Consider the following 17,069-nt stretch of genomic DNA (forward strand, 5'->3'; position numbering starts at 1 on the left):
GCTGAAGGTAATGAAAGTGCAGTTTGTTTGGGATTTTATGGATGTAAAATCAAAATAATTGACAAATAAATGTTTCACTGCATGATGGTGCTACATTTAAAGTTGAAGATGAATCAAGTTATTACAGTTTATCCTGATGAGAATTTGAATCCTTGACATTTCACAGCAATCCAACAGTTGTTGAAATAGTTCACTTTATTCCACCAACATGAACCTCGATGTGATGCTTTTGGGACAACAGGGGGAAGTCTCTAGTCTGTTCTCTGAGGGACATAAACAGTTGAAACCGTTTCAAAGCAATCATGTGTAGTAAGTAAAGTAACCAATGTTGTTTGAAGGCAGACACCGCTTTTTTCTGCAAAAAACTAAACCAATTCTATTCCTCTTACATCATTTCCTTTCTAATCTCCGGTGCAAAAAGCCGCCGCCATCATCATCTGAGTCTCAGAGGAAACAATTAGAGCGAGCCTCCGTAAACAAAACATTCCAAACTACTTGTTAAATCAGCCTGCAGACGAGGATGAAGTCTGACACACGAGTCAAACCGTTCTTTCTCATTAACAAGAAATTAAATTATCTAATTTTGAGAAAACGGTCATTCCTGCTCTCCAAAGGACGATCCCTTCAGACTTAATCAAACCCAAACATCTCTCCTGTAGGATTCCCTCCTGCAGAAAAATCTTCAACATTTTAAGAGCAACTAAAAAACCTTGATGTTGCCTGTAATAAACACTATGGTCTCTAGGGGGCGCTTTAAGATTTAATAGGGTATATTTACGCTAAATTGTAACTAAAATTCAGCAGCTTCTCTGGATTTAATCATTTAAATAATTTTTTTGGTCGAACATTTTCAGGAGGAACTTAGAAATGCAACATTCTGAATGATCTGCTCATTTGTGTTCAAGACTAAGATCACACTGATTGTTACTCACTGAATTATTTTTTACACTCTTTTCAGTGTCACTTGACAGATTTTAATACGTTTTTATTTAAAATCCATAATTCAGTCCAAAAAGGATCACACTTGTACAATTCTGTATTTTGACTGCAGTTCTAAGTAAGTGCAAAATTTGAATACACACATACATTGATTTATTCATTATTCTTCTCTCAAATTTAACTCCACAAAAATAATCCATCATCAAACACAGATTATTAATTTAGTGATATTGTCATACACTTAAATCTGGAGAGGTGCTGATATAGAGAGTACGTCTATATACACAGTGAAAGAGAGTTTCAGTGAAAATAAATTGATCAATTGTAAAATAAGGCTCAAGGTGGTGCATTGGTTAGTGAGGAGGCTCCTGGTTCGAATCCCAGTCGGACAGGAGCCTCACTGTGTGGAGTTTGCATGTTCTCCCTGTGCATGTGTGGGTTCTCTCCGGGTACTCATGGTGCATTCATGTGGTGTCGGACACATCGGAAAAACTAGTTTCTGAGTTGTAAAATCCACATGAACGCTCAAGTGGGAACAAAAACTCAGAAACTCGGAAAAGAATTAGGTGCCCGATTTGCCGACTTGACATCAGATGACAAACAAAAAATATATTTTGTTAATCAATGTATTGCACATAAACTTTTTGTTCAAATTCCGACTTTCCGAGCTGAAATCATGTGAACACACTTAAGTCAGAAGAACGACTTGACAACTCGGAAACTTGGACCACCCGAGCGGCACATGAATGCAGCATCAGGCTTCCTCCCGCAGTCCAAAGACACGCTCGTTAGATTAACTGGTGACTCTAAATGTGAATTTGAGTGTTGCCGGTTGTCTGTCTCTATATGTCAGCTCTGTGATTGACTGGCGTTCAGCCGAGGGTGTACCCCGCTTCTCGCCCAATGACAGCTGGGATTATATCCAAACGGGTAAAGCGGTACAGATAATGGATGGATGGGAATATAAAATATAAAATGTGAGTTAAATCCACATGAATGTGTTCAGTAATTTCCTCTTGTGATGGACAAATTTGACAATAACCAGATCTCTCATTATGCTCCCATGTCCAAAGGTGTTTGTATTTAAACAGGCATGCTGGGTAATGTAGTGCAGTTAGTGTAAACACATCAAATTAGTTTAAGTGATGTTTAAATATGAATCATACTCAATAAGACTTCAGTCCACATTAAACTGGATCAGTTCAGGGCTATAAACCTGAGACAGTCTATCACCAGAGACCAGCAGGAGCAATTAAGATTCCCCGCAGGTCTCGTCACCCGTTGACCATGAGGTTGGAGATTTGCGCCGGCAGCGTGTAGACGATGAGACCGAGGAAGAGCGTGAGGACGGCGAGGATGACGAAAGCGATTATGTATTTCTTGAACTTCTTCCAGATGAGGAAGATGAAGGTCTTCAGCGGGTTGACAAACCAGTTGAAGCTGGTGGTGGGGCGACTGGAGAGACAACAAGAGACAATTTACACCTGAGTTTACGGTATCCACAGGTTTGTTCAGATCATAGTTTAGAGAGTAATTTTATGATAAAACAAGTACATTTCAAAATAATTGATGTACTTACAGGTTATGTAAACACATTCAAATATTCACTGTGAGCATTTCTTGAAGATTTACTCTGTGCCAAAGTATTTAAAGTTTTCCACAGTTTCAACAAGTTGGCTGTCAAGTGAAAGAAGAACCTGTCTTTGTCCTGCTCACTTTTAAGAGCGAACACAGCGAACAAAGTCCCAGAGAGTCAAATATGGAGGAATTTATCAAACCTTCTTACCAACAACTTTTATGTAAGTCTCGTTGTATAGAAGAGAAAAGCAGCTAAGCTACATGAAGGAGACATGAGCAGTTTTCACATATGTACTTCTGAAAAATTTTGAGAGAATTTCAGAAGGACAGCCCCTGAAATTCTGTTGACTTGGTCATTCTCACGTGTACCTCACAGCGGAAAAAATTACAGTATAAGATCAATTAATAGAATTGCAAAGTACTGTATTTCAATTCCTGTAATCAAATTTCTTCTTTAGCAGGAATGTTTCAGATGCTGGTATCAGTAAAATGCATACTAGAAGATTCTGTAGGGATTTTTTTACACTGCTGTCACATAATAAGGACGGTGGATTTTGAGAATTCACACAGGAGGTTTTTTTGAATTGTCAGTATCATTAACAGCAAGTATAACCAGTTCAAGTATTTATATAGGCCCTGACTTGTTAACAGTGTGAGTGTGTACATGTCATACTTAGGTTTGTCCAAAGGCTCCGGCTCTTTCCGGGCTCGTCCCACAGGGTTTGCCTCTGCTTGCTCCAGTGTCACCAGCTGAAGCTCCGCCTCCACCTTTCCCTTCAAACGCACACAGTCATGATGTCGCCACAAATAATCAAACTAGAGTTTGAATCAGAATTTAAATTTGGACATTTCTTGTACAAATGTTTTGTATCACAAGCCTAACAGGAATGGGAAGCATTTGATTTAAGCTGCTTTTACAATTTTCTTTTACAATCACTATTTCATTCTCAAAAAGTATGCAAATTCAGACATCCTGTAGAAAAAAAACATAGAAATCACCAAACTAGCAACCTAATACCAGTTTGGTTTAGAGTTTAAGGATTGCATCTCTATGGAGTTAGTATTCTCTGTTAACACATGAGTTTGTTTGGCAGCCTTAGCAGTACTATGAAGGATTTTTTAAAGTTTTTTTTACCATTAACAAGTAAGTGTTGCCACTGCTGTCAATGTACTCCAGGTCCTCCTTCTTCATATTTCCCCTCTTGTCCTTCTTTTTCTTCTTCTTCTTTTTCCCCTTCTTCTTGGCCTCCTCCCTCTCCTTCTCCTCCTTCTCAAAGTCCTCGGCCGTCTTAAGGCGGGTTAACGGCCACCAGCCCTTCATCTTCTTTGCACGAAAGATGGAGAATCGAGGGCTGGCGCGATCCTTGGCCATGTCAATCTTACATTTACCGGATGTTTTTGCTGGACGCACCATGTCGTACAGACGAAACTCAATGGCACCTAGAAGATTAAGAAACAAAGGGCCAATTGAGAAGAGGATGTAAGCATCTTAATTATTACTTTATCTCGGTAAAGAGCTCAGAATTTTTTGGTCTATGTGAAGTTGCTGGATGCCATGATGATTCCTTTATATTGAATTAAGATGGTGCATGAAAAACATTTTAAAAAATCAGAAAATTTGAGGACTTCTTCCTTTATCATGTCTCTCATACAAGTCTGTTTTAGTTAAACTCTTTGATAGAAATCCTGTTAATATCCTGTTAATCCTGTCGGTCATCATGGCTCACCCAGGAAGTCGTTGGCTGAGATGCGATCGTAGTCCCAGACCTGCAGCGACATAACAGCTGGCTGTCTGAACTCTGACTCCTCTAGAGAGAAGAAGGACTCCTTCTTCTTAAACACCACCTCTTTCTATAGGAACAAACAAGGAAAATAGTCAATTCTGCCACTTTACAAGGAAACAACCATGTGCAGAGGCTATAGCCCCTCGAGGTGGGCCGCTTTCTTTAATCCGACCTGTGGTGCCATTCCTGCAGGTCATTCCTATTACCTCTACCCAATTTTAGACACTGTCCACTGTCCTGTCTCTACAATAAAGGCATAAAGGGCCCCAAAAAGAAATCTTAAAAAAATAAGAAATCTAGCAACTCGCTGGTTTCAGCTCCTATTACTTGACTTTCAGCTTTTCTCTTTTCAATAATTAAAAAAGCGGGGGTTTGCTAGTTGCACAAAAATAAATACTTGAAAGCATCCCTTTGAAATTTCCAGGCAGCAATTGAAATTGTCTTAAACAATTTTTTTTCATTTCATAGACAAAACGAATGACTGCTGCATTGTAAAAATAACAAGAGGAATCATGAAGACAGAACAAGTGGCATCAGCAAAAGTATAGGAGCAAAGTTCAGGAGGGCACTATTATCGTGAAATTAAAAAGTTTACCAACAGTCGGTCCAACTGTGTGTATGTAGTGTATGTGTGTGTGCACCTCAGTAGGAAGGTAGTCAAAGCGAAATATGAATCTCCAGTTGAAGTTTCCTTCTCCAGTCAGAGAATTGAAGTGGACATCTGTCTCCTGTTTGTCTCCTTCCAGTCCCCTTATCCATCTGCAAAGACAACAGCACAAAAGCTATTGAAAGTAAATTCAAGGTTTTCCTCCTCCTCCTTTACATTTTTGTATCCTCAATATATACATAATCATGCTACAACTCCCAATATTTATCCTGCCACAAACCGGAGGAGCCAAAATAGGGGTTTCTTACACTAACATTATACTGTAGTGTTTTGATGTGACTATGGGTTTCACTGTTAGACTACAGCTCAGATTTACATTTTAGTAAGTCTCTAATTAGGTCACACCTAATCAGAGACCACCATGTTTGTCATAACTGTAAGTCTGGGGAATTTGGTTTCTTTTCGCTGTTATGGACTTTTGTGTAAAATTGAGTTACAATAGCATTAGAAAAAATCATCAGAAGTTTCACTAATAAACCTGTGTAAAAGGCACTCTGATAATTTCTCATCTCAAAGACTAGTCTGCTGCTCCAAGCTCTCCACACTAAGTAGGAGTGTGAAAAAAGACCTGTTTGAGTGGCTCTTTAAAATCCCTGTTTCAGCCAGCAGGGGCACTAGTGAGCTTGAAACACTTACACACCTGCAGATCCCGTGTTGACAAGTTATACAAAAAACTTTACCAGAGGGGTTTGGGCATGATTTTAGCATGACTGAAAGCATTACCATCAAGGGACCTCAAACATGTCCCATTTCTGGTACCCCGTTAGTGAATGTGAAATAACTTAAATCCTCTGTTCGATAGGAAGACAAGTACACACAGAGAGCCACACACTAGGAGAGGTCACTAGGGAAGATGCAGAACTAATCTGTGTGTGTGTGTGTGTGTACCTATGTGGTGTGTGTGTCTATCAGTGTTTTAGTACTCTAGTCCTGGACTCTGACTCAAGTTGGACTGAAGATTTTTAGGACTAATAACTCAACTTGAACTCAAGCACTAATGACTCTGTCTATTACTTAACTGCATTTGGACTTGGAAGATGGAGAGGAGGACTCAGACTCATGAAACCATGAAGACTCACCGATAATGAAGAGTTAAACCTTTGCTAAGAAACATTTTACATCATTAAATAAATTAATTAATTACTGCGCTAAAGGGGATAACTAAAGCTTATCTGGGAACTCGGCTCAGACTTAACACTGAGGACTCGGGGTCAGGTAATGGGGACTCATCTTGGACTTGGACTCGAGACTTGACTCGGGCTGTGTCAGGACTGTGATTTGACTAATACACTCAAGTGTATAAGTGTCTGTGTGATTCTAACCCCTTAACGTAGATATCTGAGGATGGGTCACCGGTGAATGGGTTGACATCATCAAGAAAAACGTCATCAGTGTTCCAAATGATCACACGCAGCTCGTACCTGTCGTCATGGAAACAACAGCAAAGGTTAAACATTGTCTTCTTTTATATTCTACTCGACTATACTCTGCTGCTCTCAACTTGACTGTACTGTATGTTGACCTACTGTTCAGGTTTGCGGGGCTTTATGTCAACAGGAGGCGGAGCTGGGACGTCAGTAGGAAACATGTCCACCCACATATGAAGGTAACCCTGTAACACACACACATATACACAGAAACATATCACACACTGCTGATGACCAGAAGCTATATGCTGACATTGCCACTGTTGTTACAGGCTGAGTACTAGTTATTGTTTGTGTGATAGTTACCTGTGGCAGTCCAGGGTTGTCCTGGTTTATTAAAGATCGGATCTCCACGTGTTCTTGGACCAGAGGAACAGCTCCTGGGATGAACTCTTTCATTTCCCCCCAGCGCTGCAGCACGCTCAGGGCTGAATGTTCCTCCATCTCTGCTTCCTCCTCTGGAGTCCGCTGGTTCTTTTTCAGAAGAGCTGATACAAACAAACACAAAAACACAACTTATTAACAAAATGCAATCACTGTTGATCATCTGGTTTAACAGGAGGTTCCTAAGGTATGAGGGCAGCAGCATTTATGATGCATGATGCGTGATACTGTTTTTATGTCTGCAGAAGGAAATTTATGGACTGCTTTGCTCATTATTTTCATAAAAAAGGCACACATAATGACTGCATCTACTGGTCTGTCTTTCCTACCTTCAGGTACTGCATCAGGTGGGATCTTGAAGATTTTGTTGAGAACTTTGACTTCAGACGGTCTGTACTCTGGAGACATAATGCCGTTCTTCCTGCAGAGCTCTGCCAAGATGGCCGACGGCTTCTTGGCATCCCGCCACTTATTGTAGCCGTCACTTGAGAGAAGAAAGGGATACAAAAATCTACAAGTAAACATAAAAAGGATTGGCCTCTCTTCTGACAAAGAACATGGCACAAACAGTAGTTACCGACCGTACCATTGGACCGCTGGAAAAAGTTGCCCATATTAATTTTGCTCAATGGAAGAAGACAGAGATGCGTTGTCCATATTAATATACAGTCAATGGTTCAAACAAATTGTGATTCTAGCATAGTGTAGTTCTGATTCTTATATGATGGGGTTATGATCCATGTGTCTCTGTTTATGGACTAATTGATGTTTTGTTATTTGTTGCATTTAGGTGATGTACTAACGCATCATAGTAAAGTGCCAGACTGCAGCTGGCTCTGTGGCGGCTGTAGAACCGGTTCTCCAGATCGACTCTTGTCTCCCCAATGACGTCATCAGATCCCAGCATATCGTGATCCATCACTTGGATAACCAAATCCGTCTCCAGGGGGAAAGAAATGTTGAATTCAAAGACTCTAAAAGACAGTAACAGACATTCAGAAAGTTAGACAATCTGGAAGACAGAAAGTCAGAGAGGGTCGTACAGGTAGACGGACAGGTACTGACTCTCCAAATGTTGGGTTGAGCTGTTTGGGGATGTATCGATCCTCGGTGTCCTGACTCTGCTCTCCAACGTTGACCACCAGATACGGGTCTGCTTTACCATTCGGGTCTGTTGGAGTCAGAGTGGTGGCCTACAGGACAGAAGTTCAAGAGTATGAGTCAAACATTCCCACAAAAGGGAAGAATGCAATTTAAGTTGGTTTTTTGAACGTAAACAAATGAGTGTCAACTGCAATATTTCTAAGCATTGTTTAATTTAAAAGCACAGTAAAACTGGTGAAAGACAGACAGGTACCTTAACAATATAGACTCGGACCAAGACTTTAATTGGTGTGTTTTTGGGGATTCCATTCGTGATCCGACAGGTTGTGTCTTCTTCATCTTCTTCGTCTCCCGAATCAATCGGATAGACCAGGAAAGACCCCTGATCATGAAAATAAATTATTAAGAATATTCATTTGCAGTACAAAAACAAACAAACATAAAGCCCTTCATCCACCGTACCTTGTAGCTTCCCATGAATCTCTCCTCGTCATCGTCATCATCATCCTCACCGCTTACTCGGCCTTTATACAGCGGAAAGATCCGCAGCCAGTCCTGAAACTGACTGAACTCTGACTCCAGATCACCTCCGTACAACTGGAGCACACATACAAACAAAAGCAGAAGAAGAAAAATGCAACACTTGTCTTTACTCGATGTCGATAAGACTAAAACTAAGAGAAAATGTGCAGAAAAATAAAACATAGTTGCATTAGCAAAAGAAACATTCACAAGCAACACATCAGACTCAGTGTTCTTTCGTTGATGGTGCCAGTGCTGCCTTCACTGACAAACTGGACTGGACTCACACCTTTAGTGTAGCAATCTTCTTGCGTTTTGGAGGCTCAATTTCCACCACCACTATTTCCTCTTCCTCCTCTTCAATATTTCCCATGGTCATATTCCCTCCATCTGAGCAAAAGAAGAGAACATCATCAAATCTTAACTAGATAGACAAATACAGAAAAAATATGAGGCAACGTCTGCAAGCTTGTTCAGGCAGTCAACTCGAGCTGTACTCATTTCATACCTGGCAAGCCTCATTCTCAACAATCACCTGACAACACCTTCTTCCAATTAGCAGTCTATTTAATCTGCAAGACTTCCAGTCTCTCTCTCTTCTCTTTCATTGCCAGCTCTGACCTGCAGCAGTACTGCACTTTTGCTAAGCTCCACCACCACCTCAGCATCCACCTGTGCGCTCCGACTGGAGGGTATCATCCCATCACTCCTCAAATTTCTGCATGTAGATTAAAACTGTGAGGAGTGATGAGGTCGCTAAACACAAACGATGATCTGCTGCAATAAATATTTTAAATGATACAAATGGGATTTGTCTGACTGAAATGCTGTTTAACGACTGTTATATCAAAATAGTAGTTCAAACTCTACCTTTATCTGCTTCTGCCTCTGCCATCTCCTCCTCCTCAACAGCCTACAGACAGTAAACACATCAAACATGTTAAGTTCTAGAGGAATGGAGTTTAGTTGTTCATTACTCCATATTATTTAATACTTCCATATTTGTCATGTATTTATGCATCATACTGAACCCATTTAATATGGGTTGTTTTACATTTTCTGCCTTTAATGAAGTTGCACACATTTATTCAGATGGTAAAATAGTGTCTCACTTTTCTCTCCAACTCCTGCACTGAAGCATAATATTTGGACCACCAATCCAACTCCTCCTGCTCAGGTGGCTCCTCCTCTAACTCCTCTCCTTTGTCTTTAAGCTTGTTCAGAGGGCCCTGAGAGGGCAACAAAGTTTAAACGTCAACGCATCCTTTAATTATGTCTGTCCAAAATCTGGTCGGAGTTAGGGTTAGGGTATTTGTTTGACATTTCTAACACATTGGAGAGAAAGTTGTCAGTATTAAAATACGTACATTAAGCAGCTTGATGGGGTTCATAGGAATCTTTGACTGAGTGATCGACAGACCGCTGAGTCCGATATTCTTCACTGTCGACAGAGGTCTGATCTTCATTGAGTTTTGATTTGCTGAAAAGACGAAGATAGAAGCTGTCCATAAAAACTTTAGGAGTAAAGTCCATTTTATCAGAGAAGTGAACTTAAAATAGCTGAGCACAGCTGTGGAAAAAAACATCAGGTCACAAAGCTTCAGTCTGCATGGTGAAGTTGGGATTGATCTTGGCAAGTTATTGTCAAATATGGATTAAATGCCGGATCATTTCAGCCCTTAAAAATAACCATAAGCAATATAGCAAAGTAAGCAATATAGGCTGTCACTTCTTTTCTAGATATTACCTTTTGGTTTTGGTTTTGGTTTTTGCTCTTCCTCTTCCTCCTCAGGCTCCCCCTCAAGCTCAGCAGGGGCATAGGCCATGAGGCTCTGGACGACGTGCGTCCCGACAAGAGCAAGTCGACCAAATGCTCGCTGCTCCACAACGAACAATGTCAGAGGAGGGTGGAGGTAGGTCTGCTCTGGCAGTTGCTGATTGGACCAAACAAATGAAGAAGGAGGAAGACCGATATTGGACACTCACCGTGACTTTGCTCTGTATTTATACAATGGATCAACCAGGTGTGCCCACAGTTGTCTACATTTATGTAAGCCAGATCTTTTGACCTTAGTAAAGATAACTTCTGTCTAAAATCATCACTAATACTGACCACGTCCATGTAGAGGACCAGCTCTTTGAAGTTTGGGTGAGTCTGGTAACTCTCAATCTCTTCAGACTCCAGCTGTCGTCCGGCACACTCCACCTTTACCATCGGCCGCTCCACCTCGAACAGCTGAACCCGTTTTAGCTCCCTCACACCCCAGAACAGCACCTGAATGCGCACACAAATGCAAATGTTACTCCACCCATCACCCACCAGGCCACTGTCCGAAAAACACACATACATATCTGCAACACCAAACCGTCAGTGTTTGCAACCTCAATCCTGAAGGTCTTCAGAACAGGTCGGACTCCGTCCGGGATGAAGTAACATCTCTGCTCCTCTAGGTAGGTCAGTTCTTGCGGGTCCACACTGCTTGGGAGAAGGGGCTGCAGAGAGTGAAATGATTGTTTATGATAGATTCCCGGTTTAATTCAGTCATACATTTTTTTGTGGTGTTCCCAAAAATTCAATCTTTGGCGCTTTACTTTTCAGTCTGTACATGCTGCTTATACTGTATCTTATCATCATCCACATATTTGGCTTTTTTGTGTATCTAGCCAAATTTCCAACTGGATGTATTAGATTTTAAAAAATACTGCTTGTTCCTACACATTGAACATCGCAAGAACACAACCCTTCTCAAAGTGGTTAATGATATTGAATTATATTTGGTTACTGAATCATATCCATTCTGCTACTACTCAACGTTTGTGCTCCTTTCAATTCGATCTCTTCATTGAGAGGCTAGAAATGTTGGTTGGTGGTTGAGCATAGGTCTAGTCAATAATATTCACACTTAAAGGGGAACTCTTAATGGAAATTCTATTCATAAAAAGTTTGAATTTGATGTGGTGTTCACCAGGGTCCAGTCTTGGGTCCTCTACTTTTCTCTCTGTACAATCCTCCAGTATATCTCCAATCTCTCTGTCTTTAGACCAATTTTTTTTATATATCTATTTTGGGGCTTTTTGCCTTTACATGATAGGATAGTGGATAGAGTAGACAATCGGGAGAGAGAGTGGGGAATGGCACTCTGGAAATGAGCCGAATCTAGGACCTGAACCCAGACCGCCAGCTCGGAGGATTATGGCCTCCGTTTATATGGCACAACGCAAACACGACTATCAGTTTTACATCTTTAGACCAATTTTGAACTTTAACTAGGACACATATGTAATACACTGCGGAATACTACCATACTAAGTGGCTTTCTAACAGAGAAGTCAAGCGCTGAGAATTTTCTCTAGGAAGCATTCACTCACCCCATCATTGATTTTAAGGTAGCCTTTTCTTAATAGTAGCTATATTAGGTGGGACAAATGTCTGATAGAATGTACAGTTTATCTTCCGTGTCTGCACTCCTGCCAGTGTCTCGTTAATGGGGCCGCGCTGACCGACTAATAGAGTGGCTAATACACTTACTATTGACGAGTACCTCATACAACCCCACTTCAAGAAGAACTAACTATCTACCTCTCCAAACTTGGAGTAGTCCAGCTCAATGAGCTCGAAGGCAGCCAACAGCTCCCCAGCAGGCACCTTTCCCATGCTGATGTCATAGAAACGCAGGTGGGGCTTCTTGTAGTACTGCTCCACAGTTTTAAACTCCGGCTCAGCAAAGGTTCGACCCAGAGGCTTGGGAGCCGCCTGTACCCAAACACACACAAATAAACAGCATCATATCACTTTCTAAATGTGAAGAGAGAGCTGCAGAAGAATATGGAGGAAAATAATAACATTAATGCTGAAATTACCATTTGGTCTTGGTCGTAGATGTTGATGATTATGAGGGGAGGGTCTTGTGTAAGATCCTCCTTTGTTCCCTCCAGAAGAACTCTGTCAAATAGCAAACACTCGCACCAGGCTGGAGACAGGGTGCTAGACATGACCTGACAAGACAAAAGCAACGCATAACATAAACAACGTATTAAAGGGGCATTACACAGATTTATAAACATTAAGTTCAATTTACCAGTAAAGATTATTCAGACGCTTGCTGTCCATGCTGAATGCGCTAAATATTTAATTTTTTGCTCTGTGAATTTCAGCTTTTCCTTGTGAACAATATGACATCTAGTGCTTTTGTATTGAAGGTGGACAAATGGAAGTGTGGTGCTTTATATTGACAAGTTATTGATTCAAATCACAAGAAATGACCCATGCCTTGAAGAGCGTGCTTTTGTACCGGTTTCATATCAGAAAAGTTCATCGAAGACATGGAAATTCAAAAGCCACCACAAAAGGCTGGAGTTGTAGAATTTGTTAGAAAAGGGTGATTTGAAAATAAAGACAGTTCTTGCAAACCAGCGTTAGATTAGTTTTATGTAAGCAGACTCATCAGAGAGATCATAAGAATTATGATTAACAACAATCAATTTTTTCTGTCTGACTAGTTTTCCTCTACAAGGACAATTTATTGTAAAAGAAAAGAACACAGATGTGGTGATACTGAGCTTTAAGGACTTCAGAATGTATCACAGCAAAGTTATCCTATATTTGTAAGCAAGATTTGATTGGTTCTATTCATTTCTGAGAGCAATCAATGTATGTGAAATCACAAATTCAATACTCTTTTCCTGGAATAACAAAAGATAAACTTTTAACCAGTGTGATGGTTGTACCTACCCTGGTGACCTGACACTGAGTTCCGAAGACAACCTTGGCGAAGGGATCCGAAAGGCCGTTGTCATCAGCAGCCATTAGGCCACGCCCCTGATACAAGTGACATCGTAGCTGGTAGTACTTGCTGTCTGCAGAGAGAGAAAGGTCACAAGTCAGTTTTCTTGTGAGTTACGGTAAAGCTTAACAAGTCCAAATAAAACATGTTTATTTTGAATGTCACCCCATCTCCTCTAACTCCTCTAAGTAATTCCCACAACACAATGTGCCAGATTAGGCTACTTGACCCACCCTGGCAGGACAGACTAACAGGTAGCTTCCTCTTCCCTGCATGGACCAGCCTCTTCTGTTCCTCCTCCTCCTCTGCATAGACTGGCAGAAACTCCTCTGGCAGGCAGGTAGTGACCTCTTTACTGTACTTTGCAAGACCAAACCACAAGTAGACCTCCAGCTTGGCAAAGATTTCACTCGCCGAACTTCCTGGAGACTGGAGAGACAGACAGAAAGACAACCAGTTTAGACGGAAAGGTATCATCTGTTCATTTAAAGACTTATCAGCAAGAATCATCAATGATTTAATGGACCAAGAGGTGATCGTTGATCATTTTAGAGATGCAACTATGAACTGTGAGCATAATCAATGATTTGAGAGACAGAACATGGGGTATCACCAATGGGAAGCTCGATCAATTATTGTTGAAACAAATGCCAGTGGTACAATGGTTACCTTCATGTAGAGGGTGGTAAGTCGCCCACAGTCCCGGCCTCTTTGCTCTTCAACCAATGAAAAATAGATGGAGTGGACGGGGATCCTGACATAAGCCAATCGCTTTCTTCCAGTAAGCAACCAAAGAAACACGTCTGGGATGATATTCTGGGGCTGGAGGGAGGGCAGTTATGGAAACTGGTGTCAGACCTCAGACAAACTAAAGGCAACCATTGACGGACTTGTGGTGACTTATGGTACCACTGACCTCTTTCGCTAGCAGACGAAGTCTCTTAAGGAGTTTCCTGCTATCCATTAACCGCTGTTTCGCTGTTCGCCTGGTCATCCTGCGTCTGGCCTTCACTGCCTGTCTCGCCAACAAGACCTGGAGACAGATAGACCAAGAGGCAGGTTATGGATAGGCAGGTCGATGGTGTCAGGTTGAGAGGCAGACAGATAGAAAGAGGGACAAGTAAAAACAGGCTCACTAAATTTTTCTTGATAAACTCCCTTCTGCATCTGTCCAGGTTGTTGGGACGGGACTGAGATTTCCTGTCCGAGAAACCACTGAACTGTCTGCAGAGAGACCGATGGTAGAGAAGAAAAAAGGGGAAAGAGGATTGATTAGATGGGACGGAAAGAGAAACACAGGCATAGGGACAAATCAATTAAATTAGAATTGTTCCTCTCAATAGTTTTAGAGAGAGGAGACTTACTTGCAGGAAGCCACAAACTCCAGCAACACCTCCAACAAACGCTCCTTGACGTTACTCCTGGGTCTTCTTAAGAGACGCTCCACCTCATCAAGACCGATCTCCTACAAAAGAAAAAGAAAAAAAAAGTGGCCAAGGAGTAACAGTTCTAATAAGGACATTGTCTCCAGACACCCTCTGAAGGAGACTAATTTCGTCTATTTATATCCACAATCAAATTTTCCGTCACTTGCGCCATATTGTAGCAGTAAAGATGTTCTCAATGTAATCTTTTATTGATGGTTTGGAGCAGGCTGATTACATGGCTTCTAATTTTTATGGCATTGGACAGGATTTGTTATCAAAAGTGCTCTGGTTTTTAGTTAATAGTCAGAGTTGTGTTGTTCCCTAGTCTTTAAGCAGGCTTTGGGTATATGCACGAAGAGCAAAAGCCCATCGGCAGTCATCTTACAACTACTTAGCTTTAATAAATTGTCTATTTAAACAGATATCTGCATACAAGAGCAGCTTACAACGCACTCTTAGACACCGTTCGAGTATTGGTCAGAGATCCCTTATGTCTAAATGCTGTCTACAGAGGAAGCCATGAAAAGTTGGCCATTGCTCCCAGTAGCGATATCATCAGCCAATGGGATCTGAGATGCATGGCCCTAAGAAGATGCAAGGATCTCATCTGATTGACTTTACAATTGACACTCCAATTTAGCCAACTTTGAAGTAGACATATCTACATACATAAGTTTAGAAACACAGACCTAAAGAGACATAAGTACATTTCCTAATAAATGGAATCCAAAAAACAGTTGACCCTCACCAGTCTGTCGGCCATCTTGCTGAGCAAGTTAGCCTGATAGAGTCGAAAGCTGTAATCTTCAAACTGACTCCAGACAAACAGACAAGGCTTCGGTTTTGAGGAGGGGGGCTGGAGAGGAATACACTGGAAAGACCTGAGAAAACAGACGCACAAGCAGACGGACAAACAAGAATCACTGCCTTGTCATGATAAATGTTAAATGGACTACTTCCTTTGCAACCGTTCTTGAGGGAGTGTATTGAATCTTGGAACCAGTGTTGAAGAGGGAAAGGCCCTTAGTTTTGGCCACACGTTGGTGCCAGGCAGGAGGTAAGACTAAGATCAATTCAAGAGTTGAAGGAACATTTTGAGGATTTCGTAAACCTATACCTGTTGGTGTAGTTGGTATACCATCTCAAGATTTTACTGTAAATGTCCCTGAACAAACTGGAGAGATTATCTGTCACAATTGACTTGACAAGAAGTAGCTAGATGTTAGAAATGGGGAGATGGATGTCTCAGCTATCTTATTTGGCCAATCCAAAGCTGTGGTGCCAGTGTAAAATGGTTTGTTTGTGTAAAAGTTTGCATTGTGGGTGCAATGGTTAAATACCTGTCATACTCAGTTGGCTCAGGTCTCAAAGCATCAGACAAGGACTTGTTCTCAGGTTCAGGATTCAGCACCTCTTCTTTGTCTAGCTCCTCCTCAGACTCCAGTAGACCCCGGGCCTCCTCATTTATATCTTCCTTGCTCATACTCAGCTCTTCCCTGCTCATCCTCAGCTCCTCCTTGCTCATCCTCAGCTCCTCTTTGCTCATCCTCAGCTCCTCCTTACTCATCCTCAGCTCCTCCTTACTCTTCCTCAGCTCCTCCTTGCTCTTCCTCAGCTCCTCCTTGCTCTGGCTCTTCTTGGATCTCACAACCCTCACTGCTTTCCCGAAACTCCCTACAAGACAGAGAACAGCTGATGGATCTCAGATGCCAAAAGGGTCAGGCTCAATGATGGGCTATATCTAATGTAGAAGTAAGTTTTACCCAAAGTAGGCCCAAATACATCAACTTTAACTTATTGGTAATACATTTAGCCCTAGTCAACACATCCATCCATCCATTCATCCATTAGCCAAAGCCTTGTTTACAGCCATTTTGGACCCAGACCCAACTCAAATGTGGTCTCTAATACAGCAAAGGTATACAGCACACAATGGAGTTTTCTTCCTCTAAACAGTGGTAAAATGTTTTTACTTCCACATTTTAACATTTGGTGGTTAAAGGTCTAAATGTCCTATAAACACTTTTTAGCACTTATTTCAAGTGAGTCAATGCAGCAAAATGGTGTATAATGGATTAGTCCGAAATAAAAATAATTACTGGTAGTGTCAGCTCTTGTATCATGTCTGTAAACTAACTAGGTCCCACCCAGGACAGAAAAGAAACGTCTTACCAATGGAGAGCTCAAAGGTCACTGGCCTGTTTCCTATGCTTGGGTCCATCATGGTGATTTCAAACAGAGATGCAAACAGCAGAAAATCCTCCTTCTGTCCCAGAAAACCCTGCAGACAACAACAAAAACTTGAAATACTTCAAATTTACAGAGTTGACTGAAGATCAAATCAGAGTGTTAAAAAGTTGATGATTCTTGGCCTAATTCACCAAAAGATTACGTGGCTAAACCTGTCCAAATGAATCTTAAAGGGCCCTATCTTATTCACAAAACTAAAAGGG

At 41.3% G+C, this 17,069-nt stretch overlaps 1 protein-coding gene across 2 annotated transcripts in view; it reads right to left on the minus strand.

Moving 5' to 3' along the window:
- Positions 1-969: 969 nt before the first annotated feature.
- Positions 970-17,069, minus strand: part of fer1l4 (fer-1 like family member 4) — a 31,502-nt gene continuing 15,402 nt past the window's right edge. For both annotated transcript variants that reach the window (XM_065955185.1, XM_065955184.1), the window contains 31 exons: positions 16,789-16,897; positions 15,957-16,290; positions 15,365-15,497; positions 14,554-14,654; positions 14,326-14,413; positions 14,106-14,222; positions 13,859-14,011; positions 13,423-13,618; positions 13,138-13,262; positions 12,267-12,401; positions 11,986-12,159; positions 10,788-10,898; positions 10,519-10,680; positions 10,153-10,339; positions 9,773-9,885; positions 9,518-9,634; positions 9,276-9,318; positions 8,695-8,795; positions 8,346-8,480; positions 8,137-8,265; positions 7,845-7,972; positions 7,583-7,753; positions 7,109-7,263; positions 6,702-6,883; positions 6,495-6,580; positions 6,291-6,389; positions 4,943-5,060; positions 4,245-4,368; positions 3,653-3,957; positions 3,191-3,291; positions 970-2,394 (listed from right to left, as the gene is read on the minus strand). In XM_065955185.1, coding sequence (XP_065811257.1) covers positions 2,214-2,394; positions 3,191-3,291; positions 3,653-3,957; positions 4,245-4,368; positions 4,943-5,060; positions 6,291-6,389; positions 6,495-6,580; positions 6,702-6,883; positions 7,109-7,263; positions 7,583-7,753; positions 7,845-7,972; positions 8,137-8,265; positions 8,346-8,480; positions 8,695-8,795; positions 9,276-9,318; positions 9,518-9,634; positions 9,773-9,885; positions 10,153-10,339; positions 10,519-10,680; positions 10,788-10,898; positions 11,986-12,159; positions 12,267-12,401; positions 13,138-13,262; positions 13,423-13,618; positions 13,859-14,011; positions 14,106-14,222; positions 14,326-14,413; positions 14,554-14,654; positions 15,365-15,497; positions 15,957-16,290; positions 16,789-16,897 — 4,413 coding nt within the window. In that variant the 3' untranslated portion in view covers positions 970-2,213. The remainder of the gene's footprint in view (positions 2,395-3,190; positions 3,292-3,652; positions 3,958-4,244; positions 4,369-4,942; positions 5,061-6,290; positions 6,390-6,494; positions 6,581-6,701; positions 6,884-7,108; positions 7,264-7,582; positions 7,754-7,844; positions 7,973-8,136; positions 8,266-8,345; positions 8,481-8,694; positions 8,796-9,275; positions 9,319-9,517; positions 9,635-9,772; positions 9,886-10,152; positions 10,340-10,518; positions 10,681-10,787; positions 10,899-11,985; positions 12,160-12,266; positions 12,402-13,137; positions 13,263-13,422; positions 13,619-13,858; positions 14,012-14,105; positions 14,223-14,325; positions 14,414-14,553; positions 14,655-15,364; positions 15,498-15,956; positions 16,291-16,788; positions 16,898-17,069) is intronic.

This window comes from Labrus bergylta, chromosome 5, assembly GCF_963930695.1.
Source record: "Labrus bergylta chromosome 5, fLabBer1.1, whole genome shotgun sequence".
Lineage (NCBI taxonomy): Eukaryota > Metazoa > Chordata > Actinopteri > Labriformes > Labridae > Labrus > Labrus bergylta.